General features: G+C 54.7%; 1 protein-coding gene across 1 annotated transcript in view; it reads left to right on the forward strand.

The window, feature by feature from the left end:
• The first annotated feature begins 9,886 nt into the window (after window positions 1–9,886).
• Window positions 9,887–17,676, forward strand: part of KNDC1 (kinase non-catalytic C-lobe domain containing 1) — a 65,144-nt gene continuing 57,354 nt past the window's right edge. The window contains exons 1-2 of the mRNA XM_050805554.1: window positions 9,887–10,025; window positions 17,241–17,439. Of these exons, the coding sequence (XP_050661511.1) occupies window positions 9,924–10,025; window positions 17,241–17,439 (301 nt within the window). The 5' untranslated portion in view covers window positions 9,887–9,923. The remainder of the gene's footprint in view (window positions 10,026–17,240; window positions 17,440–17,676) is intronic.

Consider the following 17,676-nt stretch of genomic DNA (forward strand, 5'->3'; position numbering starts at 1 on the left):
GACCTTTACTGGGATGCGTGGTGGTGTGTGGTGGACCTTTACTGGGATGCGTGGTGGTGTGTGGTGGACCTTTACTGGGATGCGTGGTGGTGTGTGGTGGACCTTTACTGGGATGCGTGGTGGTGTGTGGTGGACCTTTACTGGGATGCGTGGTGGTGTGTGGTGGACCTTTACTGGGATGCGTGGTGGTGTGTGGTGGACCTTTACTGGGATGCGTGGTGGTGTGTGGTGGACCTTTACTGGGATGTGTGGGGGTGTGTGGTGGACCTTTACTGGGATGCATGGTGGTGTGTGGTGGACCTTTACTGGGCACTCTGCCGAATAACTGGAGTGGCACTTGTGCTTTAGTCCCTTTCACCCTGGCATTTCATCAATCAAAAAAAAAAAAATAGCAATTGGAGTTTTAACCCAGACCATAGGACCCTGGCCAAGGCCAGTGGCCTATCTCTCAGAACAACCAGACGGGGTTTCCAAAGGCTGGCCCTCATGTCCAAGGGCCCTGGCAGCAATGGCCCTGTTAGCACAAGAAGCAGATACGCTAACTCTGGGGCAAAACCTAAACATGAAGTCCCCCCATGCTGTGGCGATTTTAATAAATACCAAAGGACACCATTAGCTAATAAATGCTAGACTAACTAGATACCAAATCTTGCTCTGTGAAAATCCCCGCATAACCATTGAAGTTTGCAACACCCTAAACCTGCCACTTTGCTCCTGGTATCAGAGAGCCCAGTTAAACATAACTGTATAAAAGTATTGGACTCAGTTTATTCAAGTGGGCCCAACCTCCGAGACCAACCTTAAGCATCAGTAGACTGTGAGCGGTACGTGGACGGGAGCAGCCTCGCCAACCCCTGCAAAGTGACTCTGAAGAGGACGACAAGCCCTGCTCCAGTCACACCCAGAAGCTGACTGGTCCACACATGGCCGAAGCATGAGGAAGCTCATTGCAGGACTCATTTTCCTTAAAATTTGGACTTGTACAGTAAGGACTTCAACTGACCTTCCTCAGACTGCGGGCTGTTCCCACTGTATACGTCAAGTCACTGAGGTAGGACGAAAGATTGCTACAGTCCTATTATTTTACAGTTATTATAAGTGTACCCAGACTCTAAAAGAAACTTGTTTGTATAATACCATTCTATCCAAGGTATGTAGCCCAGGAAATAACCAACCTGATGCGTGTTATGACTCATTTTAAGCCTCCCATGATCACAGTTTTTAAAATAAGACTAAGGACTGGTCCTTTTCGAAGTGACACAAGTAAAGTAATAGCTAGAACAGAAAAAAAGAGGGGTCCCCAAAAATGTAACCTTAAAATTTGACGCCTGTGCCACTGTAAACAGTAAGCAGCGTGGGATGAGATGCGGTTCTCCAGATTGAGAAAAAAAAAGTTACACAGCAGAAAATGAGTACATCTGTCAAGAATCCTGTTTATGTGAAATATGTCAATACTGGTCTTGTGTCATTTGGACTACTTGAAAAAAAATTTTAAAAAAAAGATCCTGTTTGGCTCCAAAAGGGAAAAGTCAGCCCCTCCTGCATGAGTAAGAACTGCACCCCTTTAGAACTGGTCATCACAAACCCTCAGACCCTGAAGCCATGTTTAAAAATTAGTTCCCGGCCGGGCGCGGTGGCTCAAGCCTGTAATCCCAGCACTTTGGGAGGCCGAGACGGGTGGATCACAAGGTCAGGAGATCGAGACCATCCTGGCTAACACGGTGAAACCCCGTCTCTACTAAAAACATACAAAAAAATAGCCGGGCGAAGTGGTGGGCGCCTGTAGTCCCAGCTACTCAGGAGGCTGAGGCAGGAGAATGGCGTGAACCCAGGAGGTGGAGCTTGCAGTGAGCTGAGATCCGGCCACTGCACACCAGCCTGGGCGACAGAGCGAGACTCCGTCTCAAAAAAAAAAAAAAAAATAAAAATAAAAATAAAAATAAAATAAAAATAAAAATAAAAATTAGTTCCCAGCACTGGGAGGATTTAAAAATCTTATAATAAAAGTTATAATAGTAATAAGAACCTGCTTACTGCTCCCTTGTTTGCTACCTGTACTTCTTCAAATGATAAAAGAACTTCATCGCTACCTTAGTTCACCAAAATGCTTCAGCACAAGTGTACTACATGAATCACTATCAATCTATTGCACAAAAAGACATAAGTAGCAAAAATAAGAGTGAGGACTCCCACTAATAAAAAGTGAGAGTCTCAAAAGGGGGGAATGAGGACAGAGAGAGACCCTCTCATATTGTGTTATATTGTTTTATACTCAGTACCTGTTTTAAGAAAAAAACAAGGAAGTAAAACCAAAGACAGGCAGCCCAGTGCCCAAAACCAGGCCTGGGCCTGCCTGGCCTAAACCCAGTAGTTAAAAATCAACTCATGACTTAGAAACTGATATTATTCATAGATTCCAGGCACTATATAAAAGAACACAGTGAAACTCCCGGCCCTGTTTCGTTTCTCTCTGACCACCGGTGTATGCAACCCCTGTCATGTACCCCTTGCTTGCTCAAATCAATCATGACGCTTTCACGTGAAATCTTTAGTGCTGTGAGCCCTTAAAAGGGACAGAGATTGTGCACTCAGGGAGCTCGGATTTTGAGGCAGTAGCTTCCCGATGCCCCCAGCTGAATAAAGCCCTTCCTTCTACAACTCGGTGTCTGAGAGGTTTTGTCTGCGGCTCATCCTGCTACATATAAACTTCCAACTAATATAGAATAGAAATGAAACAATTCAATAATAACTAATACAAAATAAGTCAGAAGGAAAAGGGAGTAGAGAACAAGTGGAAAACAGAAAACACTTAACAAATGGTAGATTTAGGCCGGGCGCAGTGGCTCACGCCTGTCATCCCAGCACTTTGGGAGGCCAAGGCAGGTAGATCACTTGAGGTCAGGAGTTCAAGACCAGCCTGGGCAATATGGTGAAACCTGGTTTCTACTAAAAATACAAAAATTAGCCAGGCGTGGTGGCGCACGCCTGTAACCCCAGCTACTCGGGAGGCTGAGGTGGAAGAATCACTTGAACCCAGGAGGTGGAGGCTACAGTGAGCCGAGATATGCCACTGCACTCAAGCCTGAGTGACAGAGTGAGTCTCTGTCTAAGAAAGAAAGAAAGAAAGAAAGAAAGAAAGAAAGAAAAGAAAAAGATAAGAAAAAGGGTGAAAATCAGTGAGTTATACAATCATCTCAAGAATTTAGGAAAATAATAACAAATTAACCAAAAATAGGGGAATGAAATCGTAAAGGTAAGAACAGTGGCCAGGTGTGGTGGCTCACATCTATAATCCTAGCACTTTGGGAGGCCAAGGCAGGCAGATTGCCTGAGCTCAGGAGTTCAAAACCAGCCTGGGCAACATGGTAAAACCCTGTCTCTACTAAAAATACAAAAAAATTAGCCGGGCATGGTGGCATGCACCTGTAGTTCCAGCAACACGGGAGCTGAGGCAGGAGAATTGCTTGAACCCAGGAGGTAGAGATTGCACCACTGCACTCCAGTCTGGGCAACAGAGTGAGACTCTGTCTCCACAATAAATAAATAAATAAATGAGAGCAGAAATTAACAAAGTAAAAAATATACATCCTTTTAAAGGGTTCATAAAATCAAGATAGTCCTGGCAAATCCAATCAAGAAAAAAGAAAGAAGGCACCAGCAAGAAATGTCAGGAATTAGCGGGGCTATTCCTTCAGACCCTACAGAAATTAAAGGGTAAAGAACAGACAGATAATACATGCGAGTTGATGCCAATAACGTGGAAAAGAGAGAAATTCCTAGGAAATATGAAAGCTTTTTTTTTTTAGAGATGGGGTCTCACCATGTTGGGCAGTCTTTAACTCCTAGCCTCAAGTGATCCTACTGCCTCAGCCTCCCAAAATGTCGAGATTATAGGCATGAGTCACTGTGCCTGGCCTGAAAGCATCTTAATAGTTGTATAAGTATTAAAGAATTGAATTCATAATTTGAAACCTTTGCATTTAAAAACAAATGCCTTTAGATCCAGTGATGGCCTCACCAGAGAATTCCATCAAACATTTAAGGAAAAAATAACGGTAGTTTTACTAGAACTAGAACTCTTTCCGAGAATAGAAAAAGAAGAAACGCATCCCAATTATGTCATGAAGAAGCATAATCTTGAGACTTACAGCTAACAAGGACGTTATAAGAAAGACACATCACTGGCCAATGAAAATAAATGCAAAAGTTCTTACACAAAATATTAGTCAACCACATCCAGCATGTTCAGTAAAGAGCCTATATCACAATCAGATGGAAGGAATGCAAAATTAGTTCAACATCAAACATCGACCCATGTAATCTAACACATTATTGGAAGATGAGAGAAAGTCACAAAATCATCTTAGTAGATGCAGAAAACACATTTGATAAAATCCAGCGCCTATTTGTGATTTAATAAAACACTTGGCAAATTAGCAAGAGAAGGAGACTTAATTAATCTGCTAAAGGGAGTTAAAAAAAACCTGAAGCAAAATTACACTTAACGGTGAAATGGAAAGCTGGCCTTCTCTCCCACGGGGAACTCAGCAGAGTGGACAGCCACTACACCTGCTATTCCATTGTTCAGGAAGCCCTGGCAGGGACAATGAGGAGGAGAAAGAAAGACACATGAGAAGGATTAGTAATGAAGAAGTCAGCCTGACATTATTCTCAGATGATATGGCTGCTTACATAGAAAATTCAAAGCAATGTGAAGATCCGAATTAATAAGCAAGTTTAGCAAAGTTGCCAGATATAAGGTCATTATACAAAATCCAACTTTATCTTTATAGGCCAGCACTAAACAGAAAAGAAGTGTTTTGCAAAGACAGAATCTTCAGTAGCACCACAAAATATCAGACATTCATGCTAAACAGAATAAAAGATGCCTAAGGCCTTTTCACAGAAAACTACAAAATGTCACTGAGAGAACACAATGATGATCTGAACGTGTGGAAGGAGATGCACGTTCACAGATGAGGAAGCTGTGCAGGTCAGCACAACCCCAGCCATACTCCGAGGCACACGACATGCTGCTTCCAGGTGAATCTCAAAATGCAGAGGACGGCGGGCAGCCAGGACCTTCTTGAAGAAGAAGGAGGCGGGGGAAGAGGCAAGGGTGGGCTCTGTGGAGACTTCTGTGTCTGTTGCAGAACTGACAGAAAGACCGATGGGAAAGGACACAGTCTAGAAACAGACTCACACCTGGGCACACTCCACCCAGTAGAAGCCAGGCTGGCAAAGCGGAGGGTGAAGGGCACCTTCCCAACACCCACCCCCATGCCCAGCCATCGCCAGTGCGGGGAAAACAGGAACTTCACACATGTGTAACATAGGACCCGGCAACCCCACTCTAAAGATAGGCCCCACAGAAACATGGGCACCCGAACAAAAGATGCCCCAAATCTAGAACCCTCCCAAGTGCCCACCAGCAGTGGAAAGAGAACCGAGACTATGGAATATTCATGTAATTTAATACAATCCAGTAACAATAACTAATCAATTACTACTGCCCATAACAACATGGTTGAACCTCAGAAACAGTGAGTGAGGAAAAATGCACGCACACACACAAATACACACACACACACACACAAACACACACACACACATACACACACATACAAATACACACAAATACAAACACACACATACACAAATACACACACATACACAAATACACACACACACAAATACACATACACATACACACAAATACACACACACATACAAACACACACATACACACACACAAATACACACATACACACACATACAAATACACACAAATACACACACATACACCCACACATACACCCACAAATACACACACATACATACAAATACACACATACACAAATACATGTACACACAAATATACACATACACACACAAATGCACACACACAAATACACACAAACACACACACATACACACACATACAAATACATACACACACATACAAATACACACAAATACACACACATACACCCACAAATACACACACACACACAAATACACACACAAATACACGTACACACAAATATACACATACACAAATGCACACACACAAATACACACAAACACACACATACACACACACAAATACACACATACACACACATACAAATACACACACATACACACACACAAATACACACATACACACACATACAAATACACACAAATACACACACATACAAATACACACAAATACACACACATACACACACAAATACACACACACCCACAAATATACACAAATACACACATACACACACATACACACAAATAGAAACACACACACAAATACACACACACAAATACACATAAACACAAATACACACACACAAAAATACACACACATACAAATACATGTACACACAAATATACACATACACACACAAATACACACACACAAATACACACACAAACACACACATACACACAAATAGAAACACACACACAAATACACACAAATACACATAAACACAAATACACACACACAAAAATACACACATACACATACAAATACACATACACACAAATATGCACACACACAAATACAAATACACACACACACAAATACACTCACACACAGGGGGACGGGGGGCTCCGTCTGCTCCCAGCTGCCCTGGTTACCCTGTGGGGTGAGCCTGGGAGGACAGGGCCAGCCCAGCAAACAGAGACAAAGTGAGGAGGCCGCGTTGCCACCAGAGCCACAGGGCAGCTCCCTGCGGAAGCCGGTCATGGTCCACAGCCATTTACTTCAACATTTACTTTTTTCTGTATTAAATATCTGATTTATTGAAAATTACATGTGTGTTGGCTGCAAAGTGTGATGAGGAGTTAACAGAAACTAGGGCATAAAAATAATTCATCATGAGATACAATCTGGGCAAAAACCAGATGGCTATGATGCATCTAAGGAAAAATGTTAGCATGAAGATCTCGGACCGTTAAAGAAGACTGTGTTTACGGATTCTTTAAATGACTGACAGTAGGTATCAAAACCATTTTGGCATTTGGCTTCCTAGATACGTTTACAGGAGTGACTGACAGTTTTATTTCAAAATGTGAGTATTTACATCACACCAGAAATGACATTATTAGCCATTATTTACATGTCTGGATTTTTAAAGAAACGTAGATGTTGACGTCAACACGTGCGAGTGGTCTGGCAGCTTTTCAGAATTGTTTTAGGGAAAATGAGAGCCAAGGCCCTGAAGACCCCTGCTCCACGTGCCTCAGCCCAGTCCAGCTGAGCGCCCACTGCGGGAGACCGAGCGAGAAGGATAAGGCCCATTCTGACAGTGTCCAGCTGTAACAAGGGCCCGGCAACCCCCTCCGAGCAAGGTCTCAGGAGAAGAATCTGGGTGTCCTACCCTGGGCCCCTCGTGGAGGAGGGAGGATGGGCAGGGCCTGGGCAGCCCGGAGCCGCAGTTCAGGCAGTTGCCTCTAGCAGAGGGGAATGTCTGGTGGGAAAGGGCAGTGAGGTGCGGCAGAGGATGGGTAGAGGCCAGGGAAAAGTTGGAAGTAAGAGGACAAGAGTGCCACCAAGTCATGGGCCTGGACCATGGACCTGATCGCGCAGCCGGGAAGCCCCTCAGAATTCTGACACCACTGCAAGCGTCCTCAGGAGGAAGCTGTGCCAGCATATGCTGGGCACACAGGGCTGGCACTGAGAGGCAGGAGGGCTGGATGAGGAGGCCGTTCCTTGTGGCTCACGGAGGGCTCTTGGCCGTTTCTGCGTGGTGCCCAGAAGCTGCTCACCAGCTCTAGAAGACACGGGGCATTGAATCCAGATCCTGGATGATCTCCAGAACTGTGCCCTCATCCAACACAACTGAGGCGCCAGGACCAGGACCGACATCACACCCTCCGCTTGGGTCAAAGCTTTAGCACTGCAGGCGAGGGTGCGGGCACCTGGAATGACTCACGAAACATCTGGAAGTTCCTACCACTGCCCGAAATAACAGAGACCAAAGCCCACAGATCTTTAAAGGAAAGCAGCAGGTGGGTAAAAGAAAGAGGCCCCTGCCCGAGGCCCCTCCCCACACGCCCAGATGCCTGGTCCTCAGCAGAAGCACTCCCAGTGACCCAGGTGCGGGAAATGCCTGCTGAGGGGTTTTAGGCTGCAAGAACTGAAACTTCCGCGGCCGACTCCAGGAGCCCCTGAGTTCTGCATTTTACCAGATCGCATGCACTTCTTTCCAGGAGTGCTTGCCGTGTGGCTGCCCCCCAAATTATGGGGTTACCTTTGCCCCCTATTCAGTGTCTATGTCCTCACTCCTAAGCCTGCGAGGTGATGTGAGCACTCGGTGAGAAAGTCCTGTGTTTGTGGGGTCCCTGGTGCCTTCCCTTTGGGGTCACATCAGCCCAGCGTTCCCCCAGAGGCACAAGTCTGGGTGGCCAGAGGCGTCAGGGCCACATCCAGACCTGACAAAGGAGGCAGCCCCAGCCTTGCAGCAGAGGGCCTGGAAGCCCAGGGCTCAGCTCCAGTGTCCAGGTCTGAGCACCAGGGTGCAGCAGGACCAGGCTCCTGGAGCGGAGTCTGCCTGCCACGTCGGCCTCCTTCCGAGACGGGGATGGGGGCACTGTAGGCCCTGTGGGGCCCACAGAGAGCTCGGGGACAGCTGGCTGAGGCCACACTCGGTGAGACGACTCCCCTCCAGCTGCACCCCACCCCACCTTGGCTGCTGCCCAAGCTTCCAAACACCCAAGGATGGGGGAGGCTGCACCCGCCTTGCTGACTCGGTGGACCAGGGTGGGCCCCAGGGTGGGTATTTTGAATAAGGTGGGGCTGCCTGGCTGGACGCAGAGAGTCTGCCCAGCACCTGCCCCACTCTCAGCCTCGGGCTTCAGTGCCCACCTGGCTCCCGGGGAGCTGAGCCCCCCGCACTCCCTGCCAGGCCTGAGAGCCCGGGTGACCCGACCCGGAGACAGAGTGCTGGGAATTCACCTCCCTGAGCACACTGCACCCTCCAACTCTTCGGTCAAAAGCCCTGCCTCCTTCAAGCCAGGAGCATGTATTAAGTGCCTACTGTGTGCCTGGCCAGCCACACGGTGGGGCCAGGGGGTGGGGGGGAGCTGACAGCCTGGCCCTGAAGCCGCCCCTCTACTGTGGGAGTACTGGGGGTGGCTGGGAAAGGCGAGATTCGCCTCTACCCTCCTTGCCCCGTGGCCGAGCTTGGGGTTATCCTGGCTCTTCTGACCACCCCGGCGCTGAAGAAAGCCCTGGGGGGGCTTTGGGGCAGGAAGAGGTCGATCAAGAGCCCCAGGCCCCCCCGGGACCAGGGAAGGTCGGGTACCCCGTGGGGTCTCTCTGACGCCTCCAGGTGGGGATGAGGCACCGTTGTTGCCCCCCCAACACCCCCGGGCCTCCGAAAGACCCTCGCTCAGGAGGGACCCCGGCCCAGCGACCGCCCCGCCCCTCCCGGGCCCCGCCCCCTGCGGCCCCGCCCGGCCCTGCCCTGCCCAGCGCTTCTGCAGAGGCCGCCCCGGGACTGCGGCAGCCCCGCCCGGCGGCAGCGGGGGTGGGCAGGGGAGGTGGGAGGCGGCGAGGGGGTCGGCCCGTCCGAGCTCTCCTGGGCGCCGACTCCGCCTCTCGACCGTTGGGGCCCAGGTGGGGCGCAGACCCCGGGCCTCCCCACGGAGGCCACACGCCTGGCTCCGCCCCCGGTGCCTCCCCCAGGAAGGAGCGACGTCCCCTGGGCGCTGGGTCCGGACAGCGCCGCGCAGCCCCCGCGCCCCCGGGGCCCGCCCCGTATCCCTGCCCGCGTCCCCCGGAGACACTGCGGCAGCTGCGGGCGGGCGGGGGCGGGCGAGGGCCGGGCGCGTCTCCATGGAGCCGGGGTGCGCGTAGCCGAGCCCAGCCCAGCCCTGCCGGAGGCCCCGGGGCCGGTGCGCGGCGCGGCCGCAGGATGCAGGCCATGGACCCAGCCGCGGCGGATCTCTACGAGGAGGACGGCAAAGACCTGGACTTCTACGACTTCGAGCCGCTGCCCACCCTCCCCGAGGACGAGGTGAGCCCCCGGCCCCACTGGGGGGCCCCTTCCGCCGCCGAGGGCTCCGCGGAGAGCGCCCGGGGGGTGGACCCGGGAGGGGCTGTGAGCTCCCGCCTCCCCAGGCGCCCTCCTTGGCCGAGGGGGTCCCACCGCCGTTCTCAGCCCCGCGTTAGGATTTTCACCTGGAGGGGACAGCACCCGCTAATGCGCACGGGACGGCGGCGGGTGGGCAGCCCCTGCAGAAGTTGGCGCGCCGTGGCTCCTGGTGGAAACCCTGGTGGGACAGTGTGGGGGCAGCAAGGAGGACGGTAGGGGGTCTGCTTACTCCCTGCCGGGCCCCAGGAGGCCAGCGGGGCGCAGGGCAGCAGAGCCCAGTCAGGCGCGGCACAGGAGGCCCCAGAGCTGAGGTTCAGGAGTCGGGGGTGGGGAGAGCGCTGGACGACCGCCCCCCCAGACTGAGAGGTGCTTCCCTCTCTCTGGGTCTCCGGGCCTTCACCCAAGACCCCCCTACCCCGCAAGGTGCAGAGGGGCTCTGCCTGCCATCTGCATACCCTGGCGCTTCTGCTCATGGACCGCCCACCCTACAGCACTGACTGCCCAGACCCCACCTTGGCTGGGTCTGACCCTGTAACTCAGCTCTGGCTTGGCTGGGATGGAGTGGACAAGCCAGGCCCAGCAGCGTGAGAGGTGGCCCCCCAGGGATGCAGCAGCTCCCAAAGGGACCCTCATCCTCCAGGGATTGGAGATCTGCCAAGCCTCCAACAGGCAAGAGCCCAGACGCTGGGCCCCTGTGTCTCCAGTGACAGCGTCGTCACCTGCAGCCATTAATGGGATGCTGCGGCGGCCTCTCTTTAAACAGCTGGCCAAGCGAGGCTGGAGCAGGGAATCCCGGGTGCAGCAGCCCCGGGCCTCACCCCCTCGCAGCCCCCACCTGCTGCCCCAGGGCAGTGGGCTCTGAAGGGATAGGGAGTTTCTGCTGTGGAAGCCCCGTGCTTCTGGGAAGGTTCAGCCCCAGGAGGCCCTCTGCTCAGCCACCTAGAAACTGCTGAGGCTGTGCGGGGGTTGGTGCTGCCCCCGCCCCCACCATGGCCTGGATTTGGTGCAGTTGAAGGCTTTAGAGAGGAGCAGCCAGGGGAGTCAGTAAAGCTTCGAAGATCACCGTGGCTCTGACCGAGAGGGAAGCGCAGCCCGCAGCCTTTAGAAACGCCCCAGGATACATCCCAGGGTATCTGTTAGGAGGCCGCCTCCTCATCACTCTGAGAGGCGACCCTGAGGACGCAGCTCTTCCCACAGCCCCTTTGCGGATCAGGGGCCTGAGCCTTGAGGGCCTCCCCGCTCCACATGGAGGCAGCAGCCGGTGCCCCGAATGCAGAACATGCCGCACCAGGCATGAGCCCACTTGAAGCCACAGGCTGTCCTTCTGCATGCTCCCCACCCCCATGCACACACCAGTGTCCTCCGGTCGGCTGGACAGCTCCCGCCTGGCACAGTGCTGGGGTGGGGGCTCCATCCTGTGATGGCCACAGAGGCCTCCAGGTGACACCGAGGGGTTAGCAGCGTGCAGTGGGAACGTTCAGGTGGGCCCATCGCAGACACTCCTGGAAAGCATCAGGGGTGGTCCCTGGCCCAACCCTGTGCCCAGCACTGAGCCCAACATGTCCTGTGTCTCAGAACTCCCCTGGCGTTCAGACTCTGCTTCCTGCACATGTTCGGCTTGGAAGGTTCTGAAATCTCCATCAGGGCACGTGGCTGCACCTGACTTGCATTGGAAAACCATCCTGGGTGAGGTGAGAGCACGGTGAGGCTGCATCATCATCCCAGAGTGCCAGGAAGGCCAAGGGCGCAGGGCAGCTGCTGGGAAAGCACGGTGGCGCCAGGCCCAGGACACATGCAGGCTGCGTAAGATGTAGGAGCTCACTCATTCTACAGCTAGTTGTAACAGCTGTCTCCACGATGGGGCCAAGAAATAGACCCTTATGGACACCCACCAAAGCCCCTGGAATGTCCCTCCCTTGACATGATCCCAGAGAAAATCCAAATGGCTGCTGAACATGTGCAAAGATGTTTGCTCATTGCAATCAGGGAAATGCAAAATACACCCCCACGAATGCCTTCCCAAGACCGCCAGGCTGGCAAGAACTGAAGAGCGGACAGCGGCGTGTGCTGGCAAGGACGTCGCAGCAGCTCTCCCTCGCGCCAGTGGGAGGACAAATGGAGCAGCCTCTTTGGAAAACAGCCCAGCATTCGCTGGCAAAGTAGAAGGCACCAGTGCCCTGTGTCCCAGCAACTTCACTATAGTGTGGGCCCCAGAGACACATGGCCGTGCATGTGTGAGAACATTGTCAGCTGGAACCCACCAGAGCATCAGCAAGTGGGCCAGCAGGTCCTGGAGGATTGGATCCCTGGCCACTTGCAGGCAGCACCACTGGGTCAGCACAGGCAAAGAACCACCAGTACACAATAGACAGGAGATGTTCTGTGGGGGTGATGCAAGGAGGGCTTCCTGGAGGAAGTGTCCTTCCCGGGATTCCCATGAGATTTCAGCTACTGTGGATGGCAGTACGGGATCTGAGGCAGAACAGCGTGATCCAGACAGAACAGTGGCTGCAGAAGAGGCACACAGGCCAGGCGGCTGGGGTCGATGGATGGGCAGAGCTGGCTGCCCCACAGGGATGCAGATGAGACAAAGCATGTGCACCAGTTTGGGTGCCAGAGCAGGACGTGTCCCAGGTCCCTGAGAGGCAGGCAGCGCTGTCAACCCTTCTGGAGTTCAGCAAGTGCCTCCCAGAACCTCCTGTGTGCCGGTGTCAGGCTGCACTCAGAATCTGAGGGTGGACAGGATGCAGTTACTGCCTGGAGGGGCACACAGCTGGAGGCTCCCAGTAAAGAAGAGCATGTTCCCTCTACAGGGTCCATATGACATCTGTGCCAGGACGAGCTCACAGCAGAAGGCACCTTGGGAGCCGAGGTGGTTTTGTGGGGGGGCCTGGCAGTGTGGAGAGAACTGTCCAGAAGGTGGTTTTGTGGGGGGTGGGGGGGAGCCTGGCAGTGTGGAGATAACTGTCCAGAAGGTGGTTTTGTTGGGGGGGGGGTCCTGGCAGTGTGGAGAGGGCTGTCAGGAGAAGGTGGTTTTGTGGTGGGGGGGCCTGGCAGTGTGGAGAGAACTGTCCAGAAGGTGGTTTTGTGGTGGGGGGGTCCTGGCAGTGTGGAGAGAACTGTCCAGAAGGTGGTTTTGTTGGGGGGGGCCCTGGCAGTGTGGAGAGGGCTGTCAGGAGAAGGTGGTTTTGTGGGGGGGGCCCTGGCAGTGTGGAGAGGGCTGTCAGGAGAAGGTGGTTTTGTGGTGGGGGGGCCCTGGCAGTGTGGAGAGGGCTGTCAGGAAGCCTCTGGGGATTGGCAGCCAGTGCTCCCAGCGGTGACTGGAGTTTTGTATTGGTCCCGTTAGAATCCCACGGCTGAAAGAATCAGTTGGTCATAAGACAGTGATTTGAAATGTGCCAAATGATCCAGGCGTCCCTGTGTAACCCTGGCTCAAAGTCTGCCGTGGCGGGGGGTGTTGGAGCTTTCTGAATGCACAGAAGCCCCTAATGGGGACTTTCATGAGATGAAGGTACCCGGTGGGAAGTGTGCCCTGCCCTCTGAGACCCGGGGACTGGCTGATGTGCTGCTGTCCCGGAGAGCAGCCCAGTCCTGGGGGTTCATGTCCACCTGCCTTCCCAAATCCCTCCTCCCACCTGGGATGGGGGTGGAGTTCGTGGCCACACCATTGCAAAGTGGGGACCAGTCTTTCCTGCCCTGCTAGGAACAGGTCTTAGGTGGTCCTCGCTCTCCAACCTACCCCATGGCTCACCCAGGCACACCTTGCTAGGGATGGCGAGGGGCAGGGTGGGTGGTCGGTGGGCTGGGCTGGGTCGTGAAGCACCCTCTGGGCCTGCTTGAGAGGCTGGGTCTGTGCCGGCAGACGGAGTCACTGAGGGCTGACCAGCCACAACAAGGTCAGACTGTGTTAGCAGGGGCAGGAGAGGCTGAAGTGTGGAAAGTCACGAGGCCCCAGCCTGCCGTGGGGCCCTCATGGGTGCTGGGCAGGCAGGTGCACAGGAGGGGGCGCTGGGCAGACAGACAGGCGTCCGCCAGCCGAGGCCAGCATTGCTATTCACAGCACGTCACCTCCTTCCCAAGTGTCTGCACAGCCCATTAAACTCCTGTCCGGGCCACCTCGGCAGCCCCGCAGCCCAGCTGGGCGTATTTTACTTGAGCACAAAGCCTTCTGGCCCAGCTGTGGACTTGAACCCACCTGGTAGCAAGGCTTAGAGCCCCAGGGTCTCCAAGGGCCCCTTCTGGAGGTGACTGTAGGATGCCCAAATGGCTCCTGACCTCGGAGGTGGTCGTGGGGGTGTCTGCTGGGATGTGGGTGGGGCCCCCGCGGACTTGGGGTCCCGAGGCTAGTGAGTGCTGCCTGTGTCTCTCCCAGTCTGTCTCGTCCTGTTCCGGCCTCTTAGGCCTGTCTGACACCCTTCCTCGCTCATCCAGCCACTGTGGATTCAGGCACGCGGGAGTAATTCCTCTCACCTGTGCCAGAACAGGGCGGAGTCTGCAGGTCTCAGAGGGCAGGTGACCTGGGGCCCAGAGTTCAGGCCTGGGAGCCCTCAGTACGTGACAGGACCCCCTGGGTGGCTCTGGACCCTGTGTGAGCGGAAGCCCACCCTCTAGACAGCGTGCACCAGAGGGGCTGAGACAATCCTGAGGGGAGGCTTCAGCCACAGACCCCATGGAATTCACCCCTAAAATCATCCAGAGAATTTCCTATGGAATTCAGACACGCCCGCCTCTTCTAGGCGCTAGGGGCTCCAGGTGTCCAGCTTCCCTGAGGGGAGGAGGGGGCTGCCCACCGGCAGGTGTCTCCCCTCTGGGTCTGAGCAGGAGGGCATGCTGTGCGCGAGGAGTGGCCCTGCTGGCACGGCTGACCTGGCTCCCTTCCCAGGTCCACAGGTCTCGACACCACTGTGTGAGCTGGCAGCAGGCCCCTGACCCCTGAGCAATAGCCAGAAGGCTCCCCAGGGCCCCGCAGGGGAACAGGGACCGGCTCAGACACGTGTCATGCTGGCTCCCTTCCTCCTAAGCAGCACAACCTATGGGGTCCTCAGACTTATTTACCGCTTAGTGCACATCTGTGCCCATGTTTGCAGGCATGTGTGCGCGGGCACGTAGCGCTGTGTGCATGTGTGTGCCAGTGCACAGGAGTGTGTGCATATGTGTGTGCCTGTGTGTGCAGGTGCATGGGTGTGCACACGTGTGTGCATGTGTTTGTGTGTACACAGTGCCCAGGCGCCTCTTTAACCAGCCCCACAGGTGTCGCTGGGAGCTTCAGGCTCTCTGGAATCCTGAGGAGTCCTGGGCGGTACAAAGAGGACGGCAGGCTTGAGCGCAAATCAGAGACACCTTTGATCAATCAGCGAACACAGGAATAGGGCAGGGAGATTCCTGCGATAGAAAGAGCTGGAAGGGCCTGGGTAATGATGTCATCAAGTCCCTCCCTGGACCCCAAGAAGGAGATGGATGGGGGATGTGCCAAGACCCCATGGGCAGACACAGACCCAGCCCCATGGCCAGGCCCCACCGGGCGCCTGTGCCCTGATTCCGTCACTTGTTGGCCTCCTGCTTTGGTTTGAGCCCTTCATCCCTTTCCTGTGCCTGGAGGGCCTCTTGCAGTGCCAGCCGCTGGGGAATGGTGGGGGGACCAGAGGTGGGAGGTGCCTCTCAGGACCTCAGCCCAGTGGCACCGGTAGAGCCAGAGCTGCCCTGTGCACTGGGAGAGAGGGGAAGTCAGGGATGGGGGAGAAGGGACCTCTGCCTCCTCCTCACCTGCCCTGTCCTCTGAGGCCCCGTGTCTGGAGCCTTTCTTGACCTCACCCACGTGCATCCAGGCTGCATCCCCCAGCCACCCCCTCCTACCTGCACATGGGGTGCCCTGGCCGGGAGCAGCACACCCAAGAGGGTCTTCAGCTCCACATCTGGGTACGTGCGAGTGTGGATTGTGCAGCCTTGGGTGTTCCTGTGAGGATGTGTGCACCAAGCGTGGGAATGGGTGTGTGCGTGTGTGCGGGTATATGTATGTGTCTGAGTGTGCCTGCAAGTGGTCAGTGTTAGGCATGTGTGCAGTGGCATGTAGTATGTATGTGAGTGTGAGGTCTGTGTGTGCATGAGGCTGTCTGTTCTCATTGCATGAGTGTGTGTGAGAAGCGATGGGACCGTAAGTGCGTGTAAGACGCGGTGGGACCGAGTGCGTGTGAGACGCGGTGGGACTGTGAGTGCGTAAGACATGGTGGGACTGTGAGTGTGAGAAGCGGTAGGACTGAGTGTGAGTGTGAGTAGCGGTGGGACTATGTGTGAGAAGCGGTGGGACTGAGTGTGTGTGAGTAGTGGTGGAACTGAAGTGGTGAGACTGAGTGTGCACACACCTTGCACCAGCATCTGAGTGTCGATGTATGCGCGTGCCCTGTGTTGTCGTGTGTCCGTGTGGGATGCATGTATGGGGATGTGTGTGTCTGTGTGAGGGTGAGCACACGTGTGCTAGGTGGGGATGTTTGTGCGTGTGCATGTTCATGGGGGTGTGGGTGTTGGTGGCAGCCATCATGGTCACAGCTGAGCCCTCACGGAGTCCAGGAGCCCACTCAGATTTGGAGGTGGGTCCACATGGGGGTGGCCGGGCCATGTGGAGGGAACCGCCGTGATTGTGTCCTCGGTGTGAACTGCCTGGAACAAATGTTGGCAGCGCGTATGGTTGTGCGTTGTGTGAGTGTGTCATCGTCACGCCCCGTTAGCTCTGCACAAGTCCACAGTTGGGGATCTCGACTCAGTCGCCTCACTCATCTGTTGGCAGCCTCCACAGGCCGGTCGAGCCGTGAGCCTGTGGGGTCAGGGGTGCCCCAGGGAGCAGGTGACCCAGCAGCTCTGGCCGAGCCTCCGAGAGGAAGGCCCCGTGCCCAGGCTCCAGGAGCAGACACCTGCTCCAGGCAACCCACTGATGGTGCCACCAAATGTTCCATGACTCTGACGTCCAGGGAACAGCAGGACGACTCTTGAAACAAAACGAGACGTGGCCTGAAGCCCTTTCCCTGACCCACGCGTTGAAACCCTGCCACGAGCCGTCCCTTTCCCCGTGGAATCGTCTCGGCGGGGGTGCCGGTGCGCGGCTGAGGGTCCTGCCGGGCTCACGGCCAGGGCCTGTCTTGACAGGAGAATGTGTCTCTGGCTGACATCCTCTCCCTGCGGGACCGCGGCCTCAGCGAGCAGGAAGCCTGGGCCGTGTGCCTGGAGTGCAGCCTGTCCATGCGGAGTGTGGCCCACGCCGCCATCTTCCAGAGCCTGTGCATCACGCCGGACACCCTGGCCTTCAACACCAGCGGGAACGTGTGTTTCATGGAGCAGCTCAGCGGTGAGGCGGCCGCGGGCACGGGGCGGAGGTGCCTTTCGGGATGGACGTGAGCACAGGCTCTGCGGGGGCAGACGCTGGGAGTGTGCCTGGACCCGGGTTTCCTGTGGAGACCTTCTCTTCCTCAGGAGGGACTCAGGCTGGAGAGTGGCCGAGGGTCCGTGGGGTGCCTGCTGGGCCAGGGCAGTCAAACCCACCCTCAGACGCCAGAGGGACACTCAACCCACCCCAGCCCCGCTC

Source organism: Macaca thibetana, chromosome 9 (genome assembly GCF_024542745.1).
Source record: "Macaca thibetana thibetana isolate TM-01 chromosome 9, ASM2454274v1, whole genome shotgun sequence".
NCBI lineage: Eukaryota > Metazoa > Chordata > Mammalia > Primates > Cercopithecidae > Macaca > Macaca thibetana.